The following is a 15852-nucleotide window of genomic DNA, read 5'->3' as shown; positions in this document are numbered from 1 at the left end:
CTTTCTGTGTGAATATCCAGCTAAATATTTATAGAGTATACAGTGTATTGTATATTAAAAATTTATAAAATTATATTCTGTAGTAGATACGAAAAATCAAATGGAACCAAGAAACACTTTATGAAAGCTTTAAAACTAATTCAAGAAATATTAGGCATTTGCAGTGTTCACTGGTATCTATATAAATAAAATTAGATGGTCATCCAGATAAAGAAATAGAATCATCTTTATCTTATCTAGGTAAAAAAAATACAAAGTAAATTCACCTTCATCTTAGATAAAAAAATTATGTTATCTTTATTAATTTTCCTCGTTAATCATATGCCGTAAGAAAATCTTTGGAATCAAAGAAACGGAAGCAAGCAACTCTTTGAAGAGTGGAGGTTTCCTACGACAATACACCTTGCGCTTATCACCGCCGCGACAATCTACGATCATTTTGTCTTCATCGTTCTGATTTCAGAAAATGCGCTCCGCGGCCGTGTGCATCGCCTTCGTCTTGACGTACACGAGCGGGTCGTTTGTCGCGGGTTTGCGATACATCGATCCGCAGGCGGGAAGTAACGGCGACATCGGCGACAAACGATTGGACCTGACCGAGCCGTCGTGCGACGAGCTGCGCGCCATGTGGAGGTACACGAAGAGGCAGAGCAGAGCCGCTAAAACCACCAACGGATATCCCATGTACTCGTTCAATCCCAATATATGGCCGCGTACCGCAGTGTTTCCCGATCGCATTAAATTATCCAGAGGATACACGCGAGGTAAGAGCCTTACGTTTGCTTCGTTACACGAAGCCGCGACGGAACTTAGGCGAGATCTTTCTAAAAATTCGGGGATTCGCCTTTGCCGTCCGGGGACAGGATATAGAAAATGATATAGAGATGATTTCTTTAAACGTAAGATAAAAAATTTGCAAAAATAAAAAAAAACTGATTGGCTTTGCGCAGATATTGTCGCTCCTACACGATTGAAATTGCGAGAAGAGTTGGAAGGTAAGCAAATTTTTTGTATAATTTTTCAATTTTTATGTGTATGTGTCGCTTGCTGAATGTAAAATTGCGTACAAAACGATTTCAAAGGTAATTAAGTATTATTCCTCGTAAGATCGCTTGTTTGTCGGGCTCGACTTGATGAAAATACATTTATCTCGCTAAGCTATTGACAGTAATAATTAAGACGCAAATCTTGCGCAAATCGATGTATCTTTCTCGATATAAAAAAAGCGCCGTGTAGTTGGGAAGGGGGAGGGGGAAGGGGTGAAACGGGCGGATGTAAGGGAAAAAACGCGTGCGTTTTATCGATTTTATGCATCGAGTGGTGCATCGTAGCCCACTAGAGTTACAGCGCAAACCTGCACCCAGGCAGGCTGGCAATACCATCTTGCAAATACGCGACGCACATGTGCACTGAGAAACCCATTTGGTTAAATAAAACAAAATTCTTTGGTTAAACCATTTTGTTGACTAAATATGTAATTTTTATATATGCACTTAAAAAACCATATTACGGGAAGCAAGTGAAATGTTACACGAACCAAATTTTATGTTTGAATTGATTTACTAGTTACAATAAAATTTGATTGTTACGGTAACAAACTTGCCCATCTCATCGTATCTTAAATAATTGTGTTTGTTGCGTGAACAAAATCGTTCACTTGAAAATCATAGGTTGAAAATAAGCGCGCAATATCGACAACGACGCGGCGACGGAAGAAAAAGGCGCGCTGCCGATCGTCTTCTGTGTGCCGGTCCGCGCTAGAGTCGCGACAATGCGAAAGAGAGAGAGAGAGAGAGAGAGAGAGAGAGAGAGAGAGAGAGAGAGCGCTACACCATCACAGCGTCATTCGTCATTCGATCACGGTCCGCGGTACTGATACCACAGTTTCGGAAAGTCAATTCGGAATTCGTTGCGCAGTTTAGTGGACCCAGTTGCTATAGGCGATTCATTGCAAGAAATACGAACGAGATACTTTATAGTTGTAGAGAAAGATTTTCTCAAGGCTTAGACCGTGACGGCGGTGATCGGCCGACGGGCCGACGGGCCGGCCTGAGAGATAATCGCCAACGGATCTGCGTTTCCCGGTGCGTGTAAACCGGAAGGTTTACCGGGAGGTTGCCCCGCGTGTGTGCTTGCTATGCGTGACGAACGTCGCCGTCGTCGTCGTCGTCTTCCATCGCCGCCCGCACCTCCTCGCGGGTGATTAATGGTTTATAACGGACGACAATAGTTTCGAAACGAACAACAATCTTGTACACGTGTTTACGAGGCGTCCTCGCGTTCCACGCCTCGTGGCCGCGAATGCGCGTGCTCGTGATAACGTGCGAGAGGTGCGTGCTGGCAATTAGCAAGCGAAGAAAAGGAAATCGACTCGACATCCGGAAATCCCTCAGGATACATCGGCGTCTGCGCACGTCGGGCAAAAGACGGATCTCTGCTGATCTCAGCGAAGCATCGAGACTCGTCCGCCAGCCATTTCCGACAGCGGGGACAAGGTCAGCCACGATAAGTACCCGGAGATTTTCTCTTTCCGTAACGAGCGGATAAGCGTGTACTACGCATTATTACTTAACGGGCTCGATACTGCCCATTCGATATTCCTCGTATAAGTCTGTATATTACACAAAAATTTTAACAAGGACTTTTTTTTAACACACAGGACCTCTGTTTTCAATGGTGTACTCTTACGGTTATTGTAAAATATGCTATGGCGGATCATATTGTACGAGACGCATTAGTTGCATTGCGGTGCGAGCGCTTAATTCCGCTCTTTGAAGGTAAGCTTCTCTAATGTATCTTACTAGAGAGATATTTCTACAACTTACAGCGTTATCTTTATCTTTCTGTAGATTCCCGGAGAAATTGAGAATCTTATTGAAGAACGGAGAAATTTTTGTGCACATAAAGGAATTAAACTTCAGCCATTTGTACTTCTGGTTTCTGATGAGAATGACATTACTTCATAAGTAATCATTGATGATTTAAAGTACGAAATTGCAACCGTGCGTAAAGCAGTGGATATATGCTTCAAGAGTTTTCAGGTTTTTAATGCAAAGTATCTAGTAGAATGCGAAAAAATATGGTATTTCTTACAACGCGCCGTATATGGATTTGAAACTGAGTTTGATTGTAAAAATTCATCAGTTTTGACTATTTTAAATTCTATAAAGACCATCACACACAACAAAGACTAACATCATTATGTTTTTTTCTTAATTGAAATTGAGATTTAAATCTCTGATTAAGTTATTACATAAATAGTTTTCTGACTGACATTTTTCATAAAATACTTTATTTTGTATTCAATTTCAATAGAAAAAGATTGATATTATGAAGATTGTTCCTGATTAAAATTTTTATTTATTTTTTGCGTAATACGTTGATTTTATTGATGGTATTTACAGTTACCTTAAGTTACATATTCATAAAATATTTTTTAGTTTTATTATAAGTTTGCGTGTAAAATTTATAAAACAATTTATGATTGTAATTTTGTGATATGCGTTATTTTTAAAAAATATCGGCGTCGTCATACTGGTTCTTCGCATTTATCGTTTTATTACGATCTATCAATATATTATAGATCTAGATCAATATAGATATAGAGCTGCTTTTTCAGTAATTTTTCCTTTTTGTTTTTAAAGAAAGTAGTTGAAAGAGAACATCAATATTATAAAATTATAATATTAAAGAGTTGTCCTACTTTTAAGTTACTTATAAAGTTATTTTTATTTCTCTTTTAAATTAACATATTTTGGTTTCACTATTCATAAACTAAGTATAAATAATGACTGGTCCAATCATATTTTTTAGCTCTTTTGTCATGCGTCTGATAGAATGATTCATGGGAATCGTACTACATTTAATATTTTAATTGAAGAATTAAAACTTTTGGAAACAAACGGTATTGAAATAGTATCCAATAATAAAAGATACATAATATATATCACATTAGCTCTAATTTTAGGTGATAATTTAGGTGTTACTAGTATTTTAGGATTTTCAGAGAGTTTCTCGAGTCATTTTTTTTTGCGATTTTGTCGAGCTACCAAAGAACAATGTCAAATATTATGTACATCAGAACCCTCGTTAAGAAGGACCAAAAGTAATTATGATTAAGATATTAAAAAATTATCTGGAACATCTGCAGGTGTAAAAGAACTATGTATTTGGAATGATTTAAAATATTTTAATGTTACAAAAAATATAGCATGCGTAATTTACAAAAATTATTTACTATTGGATACTACTCACATATTGATGCTTATCAAGTCATACAAAATGCGACACAACAGTTTTGAGATGGATTTTAGTTCTTTGATAAACATTTTTCCTACTTCAGGTATTTTGCGCTACGGCAATACTAACGATAATTTTGTATGTTTTCGTTAATGTGATAAATAAAAATACTTAAACGACTTTAACTGTTTATGCATTTTTTTATGTGCTATACATTAATGGCTACACACGGAAAGAACGGTTTTGTTGAAGTATTTAAAAATTTAGCTAGATACAGATTTGAAAATAATTTTGTTGCACCATCAAAATAATTATAGTAGGTCGCTGAAGTATGATGATAATGCTGTAAAAAATTTTGACATTTTAGCAATCAGTTCTACATAATTAAAATAATTATAGATTCACGCAATGTGATTTAAAATAATTATATGTAGAACTAATTGCTAAAATGTCAAAATTTTTTACAGCATTATCATCATACTTCAGTGACCTACTATAATTATTTTAATGGTGCAACAAAATTATTTTCAGATCTGTATCTAGCTAGTCAAAATTTTTAAATACTTCAGCAAAATCGTTTTTTCCGTGCAAAAATAATCGATTGACGCAACAAAAAAATTCGGTTAAAAATTTTAGTAATATCAACACATACTTTTGGTTCAGAGGACAAAATTTGAGTAATAAGTCAATCACAAATTTTTTTCCATACAAACCATATTTTTGTTCAGTGTATTTTGTATGAATTACTAAATTTTCCAACCTACATTTTTGTGTTGCACCAACCACAATTTGTTGGCCCCATATAGAAACACACCCAAATTTATTTCTCATGTGGGTCAAGCGCGCCACTTTACCCACGTATATATGCGTCAGGCACTTACGCTAACGAGTGTACGCTACGATTCAGGCTAATTATCGGGGGAATGTTGGTTACCTATCGCTTTGAAGCGCGAATAGCATCGCAGGCTCGATTCGTAGGCGCTTTGACCGCGTCTAAATCCGATTGCCCCCGTGCAAAGCAAACGCGCAATTAACACACATCGCGCTCGAATTATTTAATTCCTCCTCTGTGCGATTTTTAGTTAAATCAAAAAATTGGCCTCTTCAATCATAGTTAAAATGCAAAGATAAATAACAAACTTATTTAATTTCAGCAACGACTCCTAAGGGACCACAAAATCTTGACAGGAGTAAACATTAGATAAAAGGGGAGTTGTAAAAAGTTGTAAATTAATAAGAGTATGAATTTTTTGTTATGTATGTATGTCTGTTAAGTACATTTAACAATATCTTGGTATTAAAAAAATGGGATTTTATGATGAATATTAACATCACTGTGTCCATTTCAATTCTGTTCTGCGAAAGAATCTTGCTCGAATGCTAACTATACTTCACAGAAAAGAAAGAATATTTTTATTTAAAGAATATCTTTATTTTTTACATGTAAATCTTAAAATGCACGGAGAGAATTTTCTCTTAAAATTTACCCTGAAATTACGGTAGTTGTGAGACAACATGTACCACCAAGAATTTTATGCGAGCTATTCTGAAATATCTACCATAATAAAAAATATTAATATCTATTACATTAAAATATAAAATATGTTTGATTAATTTTACTAAAATATATCTAGGAAAAGGCATAGGGGATAAGCATGTAAAAATTGCCCCCGCAAGTATAAAGTTGATATTGGCGTCGTAAGTTAGTACCCATGTGACCTTGAACTCCTGCAAATATTGACTTTGAAATTATATTTTTGAAGGAGTTATGGAGGAAGAAAAAAAAAACAAAAAATTTTTTCTCGAAAACGGCTCGACCAATTTTTATGAAAAAAATATATGTTGTAGGTATCAATAATGATGTTTAAAAGAAAATATTTTGTAATTTTTGAACAAATAATACAGCTGAAAAAATTTTTTGAGTTTTTCAAACAATTTTTTTGTTGTGTTTCTTTAGAGTGACACCTTTAATTTTTTTTGCAAAAACATTGTACTAGTATCGATTTTAACATATAATTTTCCTTTTAAAAAATTTTTAAAAAATATAGTTTTGGAATAAAAAAATGAAAATCATGATCGTGTCACCTGATGCTCAAAGTAACGTCTTGTAGCGCCGGTCAAGGCATAAAGGCGCTTTGTTATTGAATGGCATATTTTGTTAGAAAAGCTTTGGCTTATTATTTATTACTTGTTTATCACATTTTTTTAAGGCTTTAATAAAATTTTTTTAATTATTTTATATATGTTTTAAATATGTTTATTTAATAATGGGTATTCTTCTGTTGAATATATACAATGATTTCATTTACATTTCTATAATATTCATTTGACGGAGCAACATTTGGAATCTGAATTTTTACTATCTGGTTGAGTATATTTAAGCTCGAGAAGTATCGTATTTAAATATCGACGGTTGTTCAATCATATATATTTCACAATCACCATACCGTGAATTATTAGTTTAGCAGGTAATTAACTCACTGCGTTTACACAAACGCGAAAACAGAGCTCAAGCTCGATTAACATCTAATTTACACACAAGAGATGTACGCCCCGATGCCACCAACTACGAAATTCGTGACACCTTTTCGCCCACGCGAAACGTCAGCGTCCTTTTCAAAACCTCTTTCATCCGTCGAAGCCCGCAATACACGGGCTTCTTGACCTGACATCACTCATTTCCACCCACGCGGCGAACGCACGTAGTTCACGATGATTTCAATCACGATCGTGATATGTTATGTCGCGTACGACTGTTGTTCCGAAAACGTGTGCCGTTAATTTAAAATAGTTTTCAACTAATTTGTTTTGAGAGAGAAACGTCAACTTTCTTTCCTGTAGGAACCAATTCTGCGAACATTAATTAACCGGTGATTTAACAAGGTCCCTGTCTCTTTCTGAAAACCAAACAAAAGAGCAAAACAATTCCATCTGCCTCAGATAATTTTCAATTAATATTCATGAGATCCCAGATAATAGATAAATATTTCGGCATAAAAGAATACGTTTCCTTAGAAAGCTTTTCTACTCGGCAAGACTCGCATCATAACAAAGCTTAATTAAATAAAATTAAAAATGCTTCTTGCATGTATCTGTCGAACAGTTTATGGCTTTCTTCGCTATGGATTCTTCGCTCTCGCGGCGTTATTGATTTTCACGCAATGAGGGGGACAGTTTTTTGCGTCGCGCAAAGTGGCATTTGCAGAAAAGAGACTGATGCAAAAAGGGCCGATAGGCAGAAAGTGAAGAATTATATGTATAATGATAATTCGCAGGGAGACACGCCGGACGACCGCGTAGCCGGGCCGCCGGAGGTGCACCGATTTATGGAAGGATGGTGCACAAAGCCCCGGCAGGAAACAGATTGCGAAACGCGATGCGGATGTCGCCTGCGCGTATGAAGATCATCGAGAACCTCTCGCGACATTTCGGGACCGTGAACACAGGCCCGTACACGCCGAACAATCGTCGCACTAGCTTCCGCGTCGGCGGTATCTCGCCGCAAGTTCCTCAAGCCGGTAGTTTCGAAACGCTCAAAAATCTCCTCCAGGCTGAGAGAGCACGTGAATTACAGGTCAGTGTCACCTTAATTGAGTTTTCTTTTAATGCTTCTTGGACACTTATCATCATAAAAATTTGCGTTTAATTTGCTGCTCTCTAAATCTCATAGAGTGATTACGATAGTCACTCCAGAAGAGAGGGTTGTCACTCTAATTTGAGTAAATACGAGCACTCATGAGGTAGGAGTAAATTTTTCACTCAAATTTTTAGAGCGGCTACTCTACCGGAGTGATACAATCTCACTCTAAAAGTCTCTAAAGCTATAGTAAATCACGATTCACTAAAGATCCACTGAAAAACTAAAAGAGTGAAATTTTTCACTCAAAATTGTAGAGTGACATAATTCACTCCTACGGACACTGATCTACTGCACGCGAAAAGAGTGCCCTTTTACTCAAATGGAGTGCGATTTCACTCCAACTTATAGAGCACAATTTTACTCTTTCTTAGAGTGGCGAATCACTCGAAGTACACAGGCTCAATTTTCACTTTTCGTTACACTTGCATTTCACTCGTTTTGAGTGATATTTCACTCTTCAACTTTTAAAGAGTATACTTTGTAAAATGGCTGGTATGTTAATTATCTCGAAAGATTTTTCGTAGAAACGATATCACTATATCCATAAAGAGAAGATTCAATAATATTATATATCTTATATGAGTTGCATTATATTATCAGGTCGTGTTATCAAAAAAATATTTATTTCTGACCAATTCATTCTTATATTTATTCTTAATACACTATATATATATATATATGCAAATATCGGTTAAATGATATGTGCTTCAGGAGCAACATTTAGCCGAAGAGATGATAGCGAAAGCCGCCGCTTTCAGAGAGGGTAAAGATCAAATAAACGAAGAGCAACATCTGAAACAACAATCGCGAAAGCAATTCTCCAACCCATCGCTCCAATCCACACTTCTAGAAATGACACCAAAAGTCAATTACGATTACAATCAACGCGGGCGTTATAACAACGCGCCTAACATTGGTCAAGCGTGGTCGGTAAGTTCTTTTACCTCTACGTAAAATTTATATAAGAAACTTTCTCAGAGTTTCTCCACCACTCCTTCTTCTAACTTTTCCCAAATCCGACGTTGCAGTAATCTCTAATCTATAGATTCAATTAAGTTTTATTGTGTGTGTAATCACTTCTTTCCAAATTCTCTCTTTCTCTTCTCGAGTTCTAACATACTTAAATCCTGTAGATCGCGCGTAATATTTGATTTCGCATTTACGACTTCTATGTTTCTTAAGTCCCCACCATGTCCAAAATCGGAACATAAGACGTCTTAATGATGTCTTAAAGATGTCTTTAAGACATCTTATGTCCCGATTTTGGACATACATGCTGTATAGATTCTTAAATTAAAACGTTGTTATATCGCATTATTTTACAAATTTATCGCCTTCACAACCTGAGATCGTGTACATTTTCTTTTTCGCAGAGGAGCGGACCTCTTTCGCGAGAATACATGTTACCTTAGTATGCTGCGAACTGTTGCGAGGAAACGATGCAAATCCGAAAACTGCCGCGTGCATACTAGTGTTTGTGACTGCTCTGTAACCGACGACGCAGCTGCAGCCGGTTGCAGCTGTCATCACCGAAGCTGCGACTGCAAGAAAATAAGCGACGACACTCATCTCGAAGATCGCGCGCATTTTGAAGAACCTGTAGCACCTGTATCTCCGCGCGAACCTTTAAATCTTTGTGTCAACGATACGTAAGTGCAAATCAGAAATTTCAATCCAATATCGGCCAATGTCGAGAAATCCTTTCGACATCCAGTTGCGAAAAGGGCGGTCCTCTTCCGCATCGAGTTTTAATCCTAAATGAATTCTAGGAAAGGAAATGTGTATCAGAAACGGATTGAATGTAATCTCTATTGAGTTGAAAGCTTCAAAAAGTTATATTTCCTAAATACATCTGAATATCGCATGCATATCTCTATAACGCAAATAGCATTAAATATGAAATTAAATATTAGATGCATGAAATAAATTTTATTTACATATCGGGTCAATATCATTGACGATGTGCATGCGTTTCTTTCATATATTTGTGCAGTTCGATGTTTCGCAACGGCATCAAAACGAGTAATTTGACATAAAACGGCATGTTTTCGTCGATTTTAAGTTTCTCCGCGTGTGAAATTTGTAAGGTATATCAAACATCAGAGAGGAAAAAAGATGAATATTACAGTAGATTTCCTAAAACATACAACAATTGTTTGATCGGAGAAACTCAGAAAAAGCAAACTTCCCCTAAAAGCTACGAATTTTTCTTGCAGTATAAAACCTAAAATTGCAATCTCTCTCTCTCTCTCTCTCTCTCTCTCTCTCTCTCTCTCTCTCTCTCTCTCTCTCTCTCTCTCTCTCTCTCTCTCTCTCTCTCTCTCTCTCTCTCTCTCTCTCTCTCTCTCTCTCTCTCTCTCTCTCTCTCTCTCTCTCTCCTCTCTCTCTCTCTCTCTCTCTCTCTCTCTCTCTCTTTCTCTCTTTCTCTCTCTCCCCTTCCCTCCCTTCCACCCTCCCTCTCTCCCACCCTCCCTCCTTCCTCTCTCTCTCTCTCTCTCTCTCTCTCTCTTAAAATCCGGCTTGTATAGGTCAAAAATGATAGAAATTTGTTCAGTTATTTCAAATAAAATACCTCAATAAGTTTAATTTCACAGAAAAGTGAACTATTCGCCGTTGTTTTTTTTTTGTTTTTTTTTTTTTAATAATAATCTTTTTATATCTTTTGTTAAGTGAGGCGCAGTTTGTTTGAAATATTAAGGTAGTCGTCTCGTCAGGGCATGTATTAGATAAAGTTTTCGATTTCGGTTTTTATATCAAATTATATGATCAGCTTTGCAGTCGATTTTTTCTGTGGCTCCTTACCGTCTATTTACTCTAGAAAATCGATCTCGAAAATCACAAATTTTGCATTACTTCATACAGAAAAGAAGGCTCTATCACGGTTTCAATCACATATTTTTGTATTTTTCGATTAGATGAAGTGAGAAAAAAACATTGCTTTTTGTACATTAGATTTCGAAGAATCCGATGCAACCATAAAATATATAGGTTACCGGAGATATTTCGCTGCTAATTTTTTAGTTTATTTTAGTGAAAATGCGGTAATCGAGCAGACATTTTTTGGTCGAGGTGAGGTTGGGAAGACTTGGCAACGCCGCTGGCTAATCACTGTAGTTGCAGGTTATGGGGCTCGTCTTTCTTAGCCGAATTGGATAGTGATTGACACCCCTGTCATGCGTTTTGAAACCCTTTCTCAGTAATTGTCAAAATTCAATCAAAAAGAAGATGATAACCTTTCTCGACGACTCGCATGATCAGCTGATCAAAACGGAGTCAAATGAGAAAAATCACATAATTTGGAAAAAGTAACATACTTTGTCACGTATGAAATTTTACACCATAATTCATAAAATTATTTTTCCCTTAGCAAAAATTGCCTGAAATATATTTCTGAACGTGAAAACCTACAAACAGTCACATGACTAGCACGTAGCGAGACGCCTACCTTAAATCGGATTTCAAAAGTATGCCGTAGACGCCAGAAAATCGCCCGTCGAGTACATTGCGAAAAAACTCGAAAACGCAAATGCGATTCAACGCGCAGTTGCATTGACTGAATCATTTATACAGCTTCCACGTGCAGATTTTTAATACTATTCAGGAAAGAAAACGTCACTTGGAGAACATCGGACATTTGATGTTGTTAAGTGAAAAACTGTGGCGCACGTGATAGCAATCGTTCCGTCTAAGATCAGTTTAATTATATAATAAGTTGTTGTATTATATTTTGATTTGTTAATATTGTTTCTACGTTAAATATTTATTATTCAAATAATTTACATAAATATAATGTAAAATTATATTATTTATCATTCTACGATTATTCTAGTTTAATTTTGTAAAATATGCGTTTTATTTTTATTAGTTCGTTGTATTGTGAAAGAGAGATATTCGTTGCATGGTTCGATACTCGATTTAAATACGGCGAAATATTCTCGGGGATGTTTGCATGTAAATGTTTGCAGCTGTGCCAAATAAAATGATCGCATCCCCGCTTCTTTCTAAATATATTTAAAAAAACGGTACTTGGACAATAAACTAGTAAGACTTATATGTAACAAATTTTGACATTGTACATTAACTTAATGTAAAGCTCTAGTATATTCTTCGATAATCCATCAAGATGAGTATTATATTGTGCCGATGTATATTGGAAACAAAAGACAATAATTATTCTTAAGAAAAGGTTTGTGCGTACAATACTTCTGTGTTCTTAATACGGATACATGACTATATAAATTGTAGTGAAAGAAAAAAGGAAAAAAACGAGGAAAAAGATTATTTCTGATGTCTTATAAAACGAGAATAAGACAAAGGCTTTTTGCGGGTATAATTGATGCTAGTTGTACGTGCAAGCAATGTTACATCTTGACCCTTAAATGTTTAAATAATGTTCGCATGCATGCATAATGCATGTAAGAATAGAAGGGCAACGTAATGAGGACAATATAAATTGTACGTCTTTCAATATTTTACCTATAAAATTTAAAATGTTTAGTAAATTTGCAATTTTGTCATCTCCTAGGCAAGAAATGCAGCACTGTAATAACGAATGTTGAACAAACAATTAAGGGTTAAAAAATGATCATCTTAATGACAATAAATGTAAAAGTTTCTTGTAATTCTATTTTTAAAAAAATTGAAACTGCGTAGGACGACTATTTGTGTGGCTTACTCCGTAGCTCTCATGCTGAGTAATAATCACTTTCAGCTTTTGTAGTTCATACAAAAGACATAAATGCGAAAAAAAGCTGGATATAAGATATAACTATTATACATATAATTTGATATTTAATTGAAGGCCCGCGCTCTGACCGGGAAAACTTTATACTTGTATATTTAAATACTACATATCTATGTACACATATATATTATTACCTACACACACGAACACAAATGCACAAACATATCACATGATACACCCTTTGATCCCCAGTTTCTCTTAAAATTTTTGATGAATTTTAATAAACACTAATCAACACAAGATATTAGCGTTTTTATTGTTTATCATATTAAGATATGTTACGTGCGAATATTTATGGCTATATCCGTTGTCACGGCTGTAATAGATGTGCAGATAATTTATATTTCATTACGTCTTAGCAGAAATTAATTAATGATGTTATTAATTCGAGTAGCAAAGCGAGTGACAAGTTAAGGCAAGAGATTAAAAACTTCTAAAAAATAAAATCCAATTGACGTTGTTAAAATAAATATTTGATTTCTTATAAAAACTTAATTTGATACGATTGTTAAAACATATAGTAACAAAAGCTACCGATTTGTAGCTAAAGATATAATATTCTTGCAAAAAGATCCTTTTTCATTTCGGCGTTTTTATCTTTTATTTCGGCAAAATAAAGATCTATTACAGTTGTATACCTTTGATAGGATATTTCATATTTATTCTCGCCGGTTACAATTGACACAGTTAAACCGAAAGCTCGTCAATTTTCGCAAATCATTGCTTTTGAATGAAATCTTTAGAACTGAAAGTCAAACATTTAATTCTTGTTTCTTTATACTCCGTAAATCATTATATAGATTAAGATTTTATTGTAATTAAAACAATTTAATTAATTTTTTATTCAACTGTCGTACGAATGTCACGATTATTGAAGAAATTACAAATTATACAATTGACAAACACGTGAGCTCTCGAACTGACTCTTCGCGCGACATCTTGTTCGTCGTGAGATAGACTTCACACAAGAAAGGCTTCTTCAAGAAAGGCTGTTACTTACAATATATCATAGATTGTTTTAAAATACTGTCGTTAAGGCTGAGGTTCTTAATTGAGACCCAGTGCCTAATATTACAAACTAGAGACTGGTCGAACAATCTCGAGATCAAGATTCGAGCAAGCTGCAAACTTTATTAAAGAGTAAAGATATTAAGCGTATTTATACAAATATTAATGGATCGATTTGAAGTAATTGTCAACCCCTCATTATCTTCCTTCTACGAGGAAGAGAAAAACCTATTATACAATGTTACCAATCGCATTTATCTATACCGATACCACATGTAACTTCTCTAATAACATGGATATTAATAATCTACTCATTCATTATAAAAGGAACAGCATTAAAGTGATATATAAAAGAGCATGTGCAGCGGCTCGAATACTTTCCTCTCTGAACTCTTGAAACCTCACACAGTGTGCTTACCTATATTTTATTATTAGATAGTAAAAATTGCCAAATATATAATGACAATAAATTAATCATAAGTGATATTTTAAAACAGGAGAGAGAAATATAATCTTAAGTACGTTGCATTCTGTAATTGAAATGAAAGACTTGCATATTATTTAAGATATATAAGTGTCACTCTTATACATATATACTACTCCTATACATATGTATGTATATGTATATGTGTGTATATATACAGAGTGAGGCATTTAAATTGAGACACTTGAATATCTTGAAAAGAAAGCATTTAAGAAAATTGATTTTACCATTATTTCCCCCTTTAGACAATACAATTTTCGCCTAAAACATTTTTTCTTAAATATTTTCTTTTCAAGATAACCAAGTGTCTCAATTTAAATGCTTTACCCTGTATATATGTACATATATATATACACACACATATAGATATATATCGTTAGCATGCACATGATTCTCGTGCATCTACACGATAAATTAATGAGACTATACCTTTATCACCGTACTTGATATTGATGAAAACCTTAATATTATTAATGGTATAATGGTATAAATTATGTCTATTAATAATTATAGAAAATTTCAAGTTAAAATGACAGACAATAATTAACGGTAAAATATATTTAATATTAAAAGTTCTTAGAATTAAGGCAAAAAAAGGAAAAAAAATCAACAAAGAAACCGAATAACATATTTACGGTAAATGTACACTTGCTTGTTCCAACACTTCAACATATCTATCGAGCATATACTGCTATTTTTAACTTTAAGATTTAATTTGCGTCCCGCTTCTTTGTAATAGGACAGTATTTTATTTATAATATACGCGTGAGATATTTTGAAATAAATAAAAATGTATCGAGATCTACTATAATTATTCTTTCTACATATTTTGATATAATGTATACATAATTATTTGTGTGCGCATCTTTCTAGATAAATTATTGCGACATTTATGTATGCACAAAAGATTTAATTTAAAAAATAAGTATATAACTGTGTTGATAGACAAAATGTGTATTAAGTAGAGAAATGTATTATATTATATCTATTGATGACAATGCTTACGCGTGAACGCGTCATATAACGCAGGCATTAAATTTACTTTGTAGATTAAGGGTCGGCAGGAGACCCAGGCAAACTCAGGTACACTCAGGTGCACTTTATGCACTAAGTGCACGTTAAACTGCACTTTATTCCGTATTTTATTTATTATAAATTTTTAAGAGCAAAAATGCAAAATCGGGCTCTGTAGCTGACTGCATTATTATATAAAGAGTATATAAAAAAAAATTCACGAATCTATGTAACTTATTTTATGAGAAATCTTGTTATTACGAATTACGGATTCGTGAATTTTTTTATATATACTCTTTATATAATAATGCAGTCAGCTACAGAGCCCGATTTTGCATTTTTGCTCTTAAAAATTTATAATAAATAAAATACGGACTCGCAGCGAGTCGCAGCTAAGCCAACCCGACAGAGATCTCCACCGTGTCTCCTGCCAACCCTTAAGCAATAGTTTAGTTCTGTTAAAGTATAGAATACTATAGATCTAAGTATATCCTCAAAGACTTCGTGGTTGTTTCGTTATTGAATTTTCTTAATTTTACAGCATACAATATACCAATTAAGCAATTATGTAAAATCGTTAAATGCTTATTGCTACATAAGCTGGCTCTCGCTATTAAGAATACGTTATATAAATTGATGACTAGAATTAATTGTTGTAAATCGAAGTGTATACATGTAAAAAATTACACTTAAAGAAATTAAAGGAACTAGTTAAAGCAACTA

General features: G+C 34.5%; 1 protein-coding gene and 1 long non-coding RNA gene across 2 annotated transcripts in view; both read left to right on the top strand.

Annotated features, from left to right (window-relative positions):
- Window positions 1-15849, top strand: part of LOC139812149 (uncharacterized) — a 37104-nt gene extending 21255 nt beyond the window's left edge. Inside the window, exons 2-6 of the mRNA XM_071776782.1 lie at window positions 464-764; window positions 951-995; window positions 7515-7813; window positions 8591-8809; window positions 9253-15849. Coding sequence (XP_071632883.1) covers window positions 467-764; window positions 951-995; window positions 7515-7813; window positions 8591-8809; window positions 9253-9291 — 900 coding nt within the window. The 5' untranslated portion in view covers window positions 464-466 and the 3' untranslated portion in view covers window positions 9292-15849. The remainder of the gene's footprint in view (window positions 1-463; window positions 765-950; window positions 996-7514; window positions 7814-8590; window positions 8810-9252) is intronic.
- On the top strand, window positions 1813-4419 carry LOC139812181 (uncharacterized). Its single transcript, XR_011731827.1, has 3 exons — window positions 1813-2495; window positions 2660-2777; window positions 2850-4419. It is a non-coding gene; the product is annotated as an uncharacterized lncRNA (long non-coding RNA).
- Window positions 15850-15852: the final 3 nt, after the last annotated feature.

This window comes from Temnothorax longispinosus, chromosome 1, assembly GCF_030848805.1.
Source record: "Temnothorax longispinosus isolate EJ_2023e chromosome 1, Tlon_JGU_v1, whole genome shotgun sequence".
NCBI lineage: Eukaryota > Metazoa > Arthropoda > Insecta > Hymenoptera > Formicidae > Temnothorax > Temnothorax longispinosus.
The sequence above is the reverse complement of the archived record's forward strand: the minus strand, read 5'-3'. Positions and strand labels throughout refer to the sequence as shown.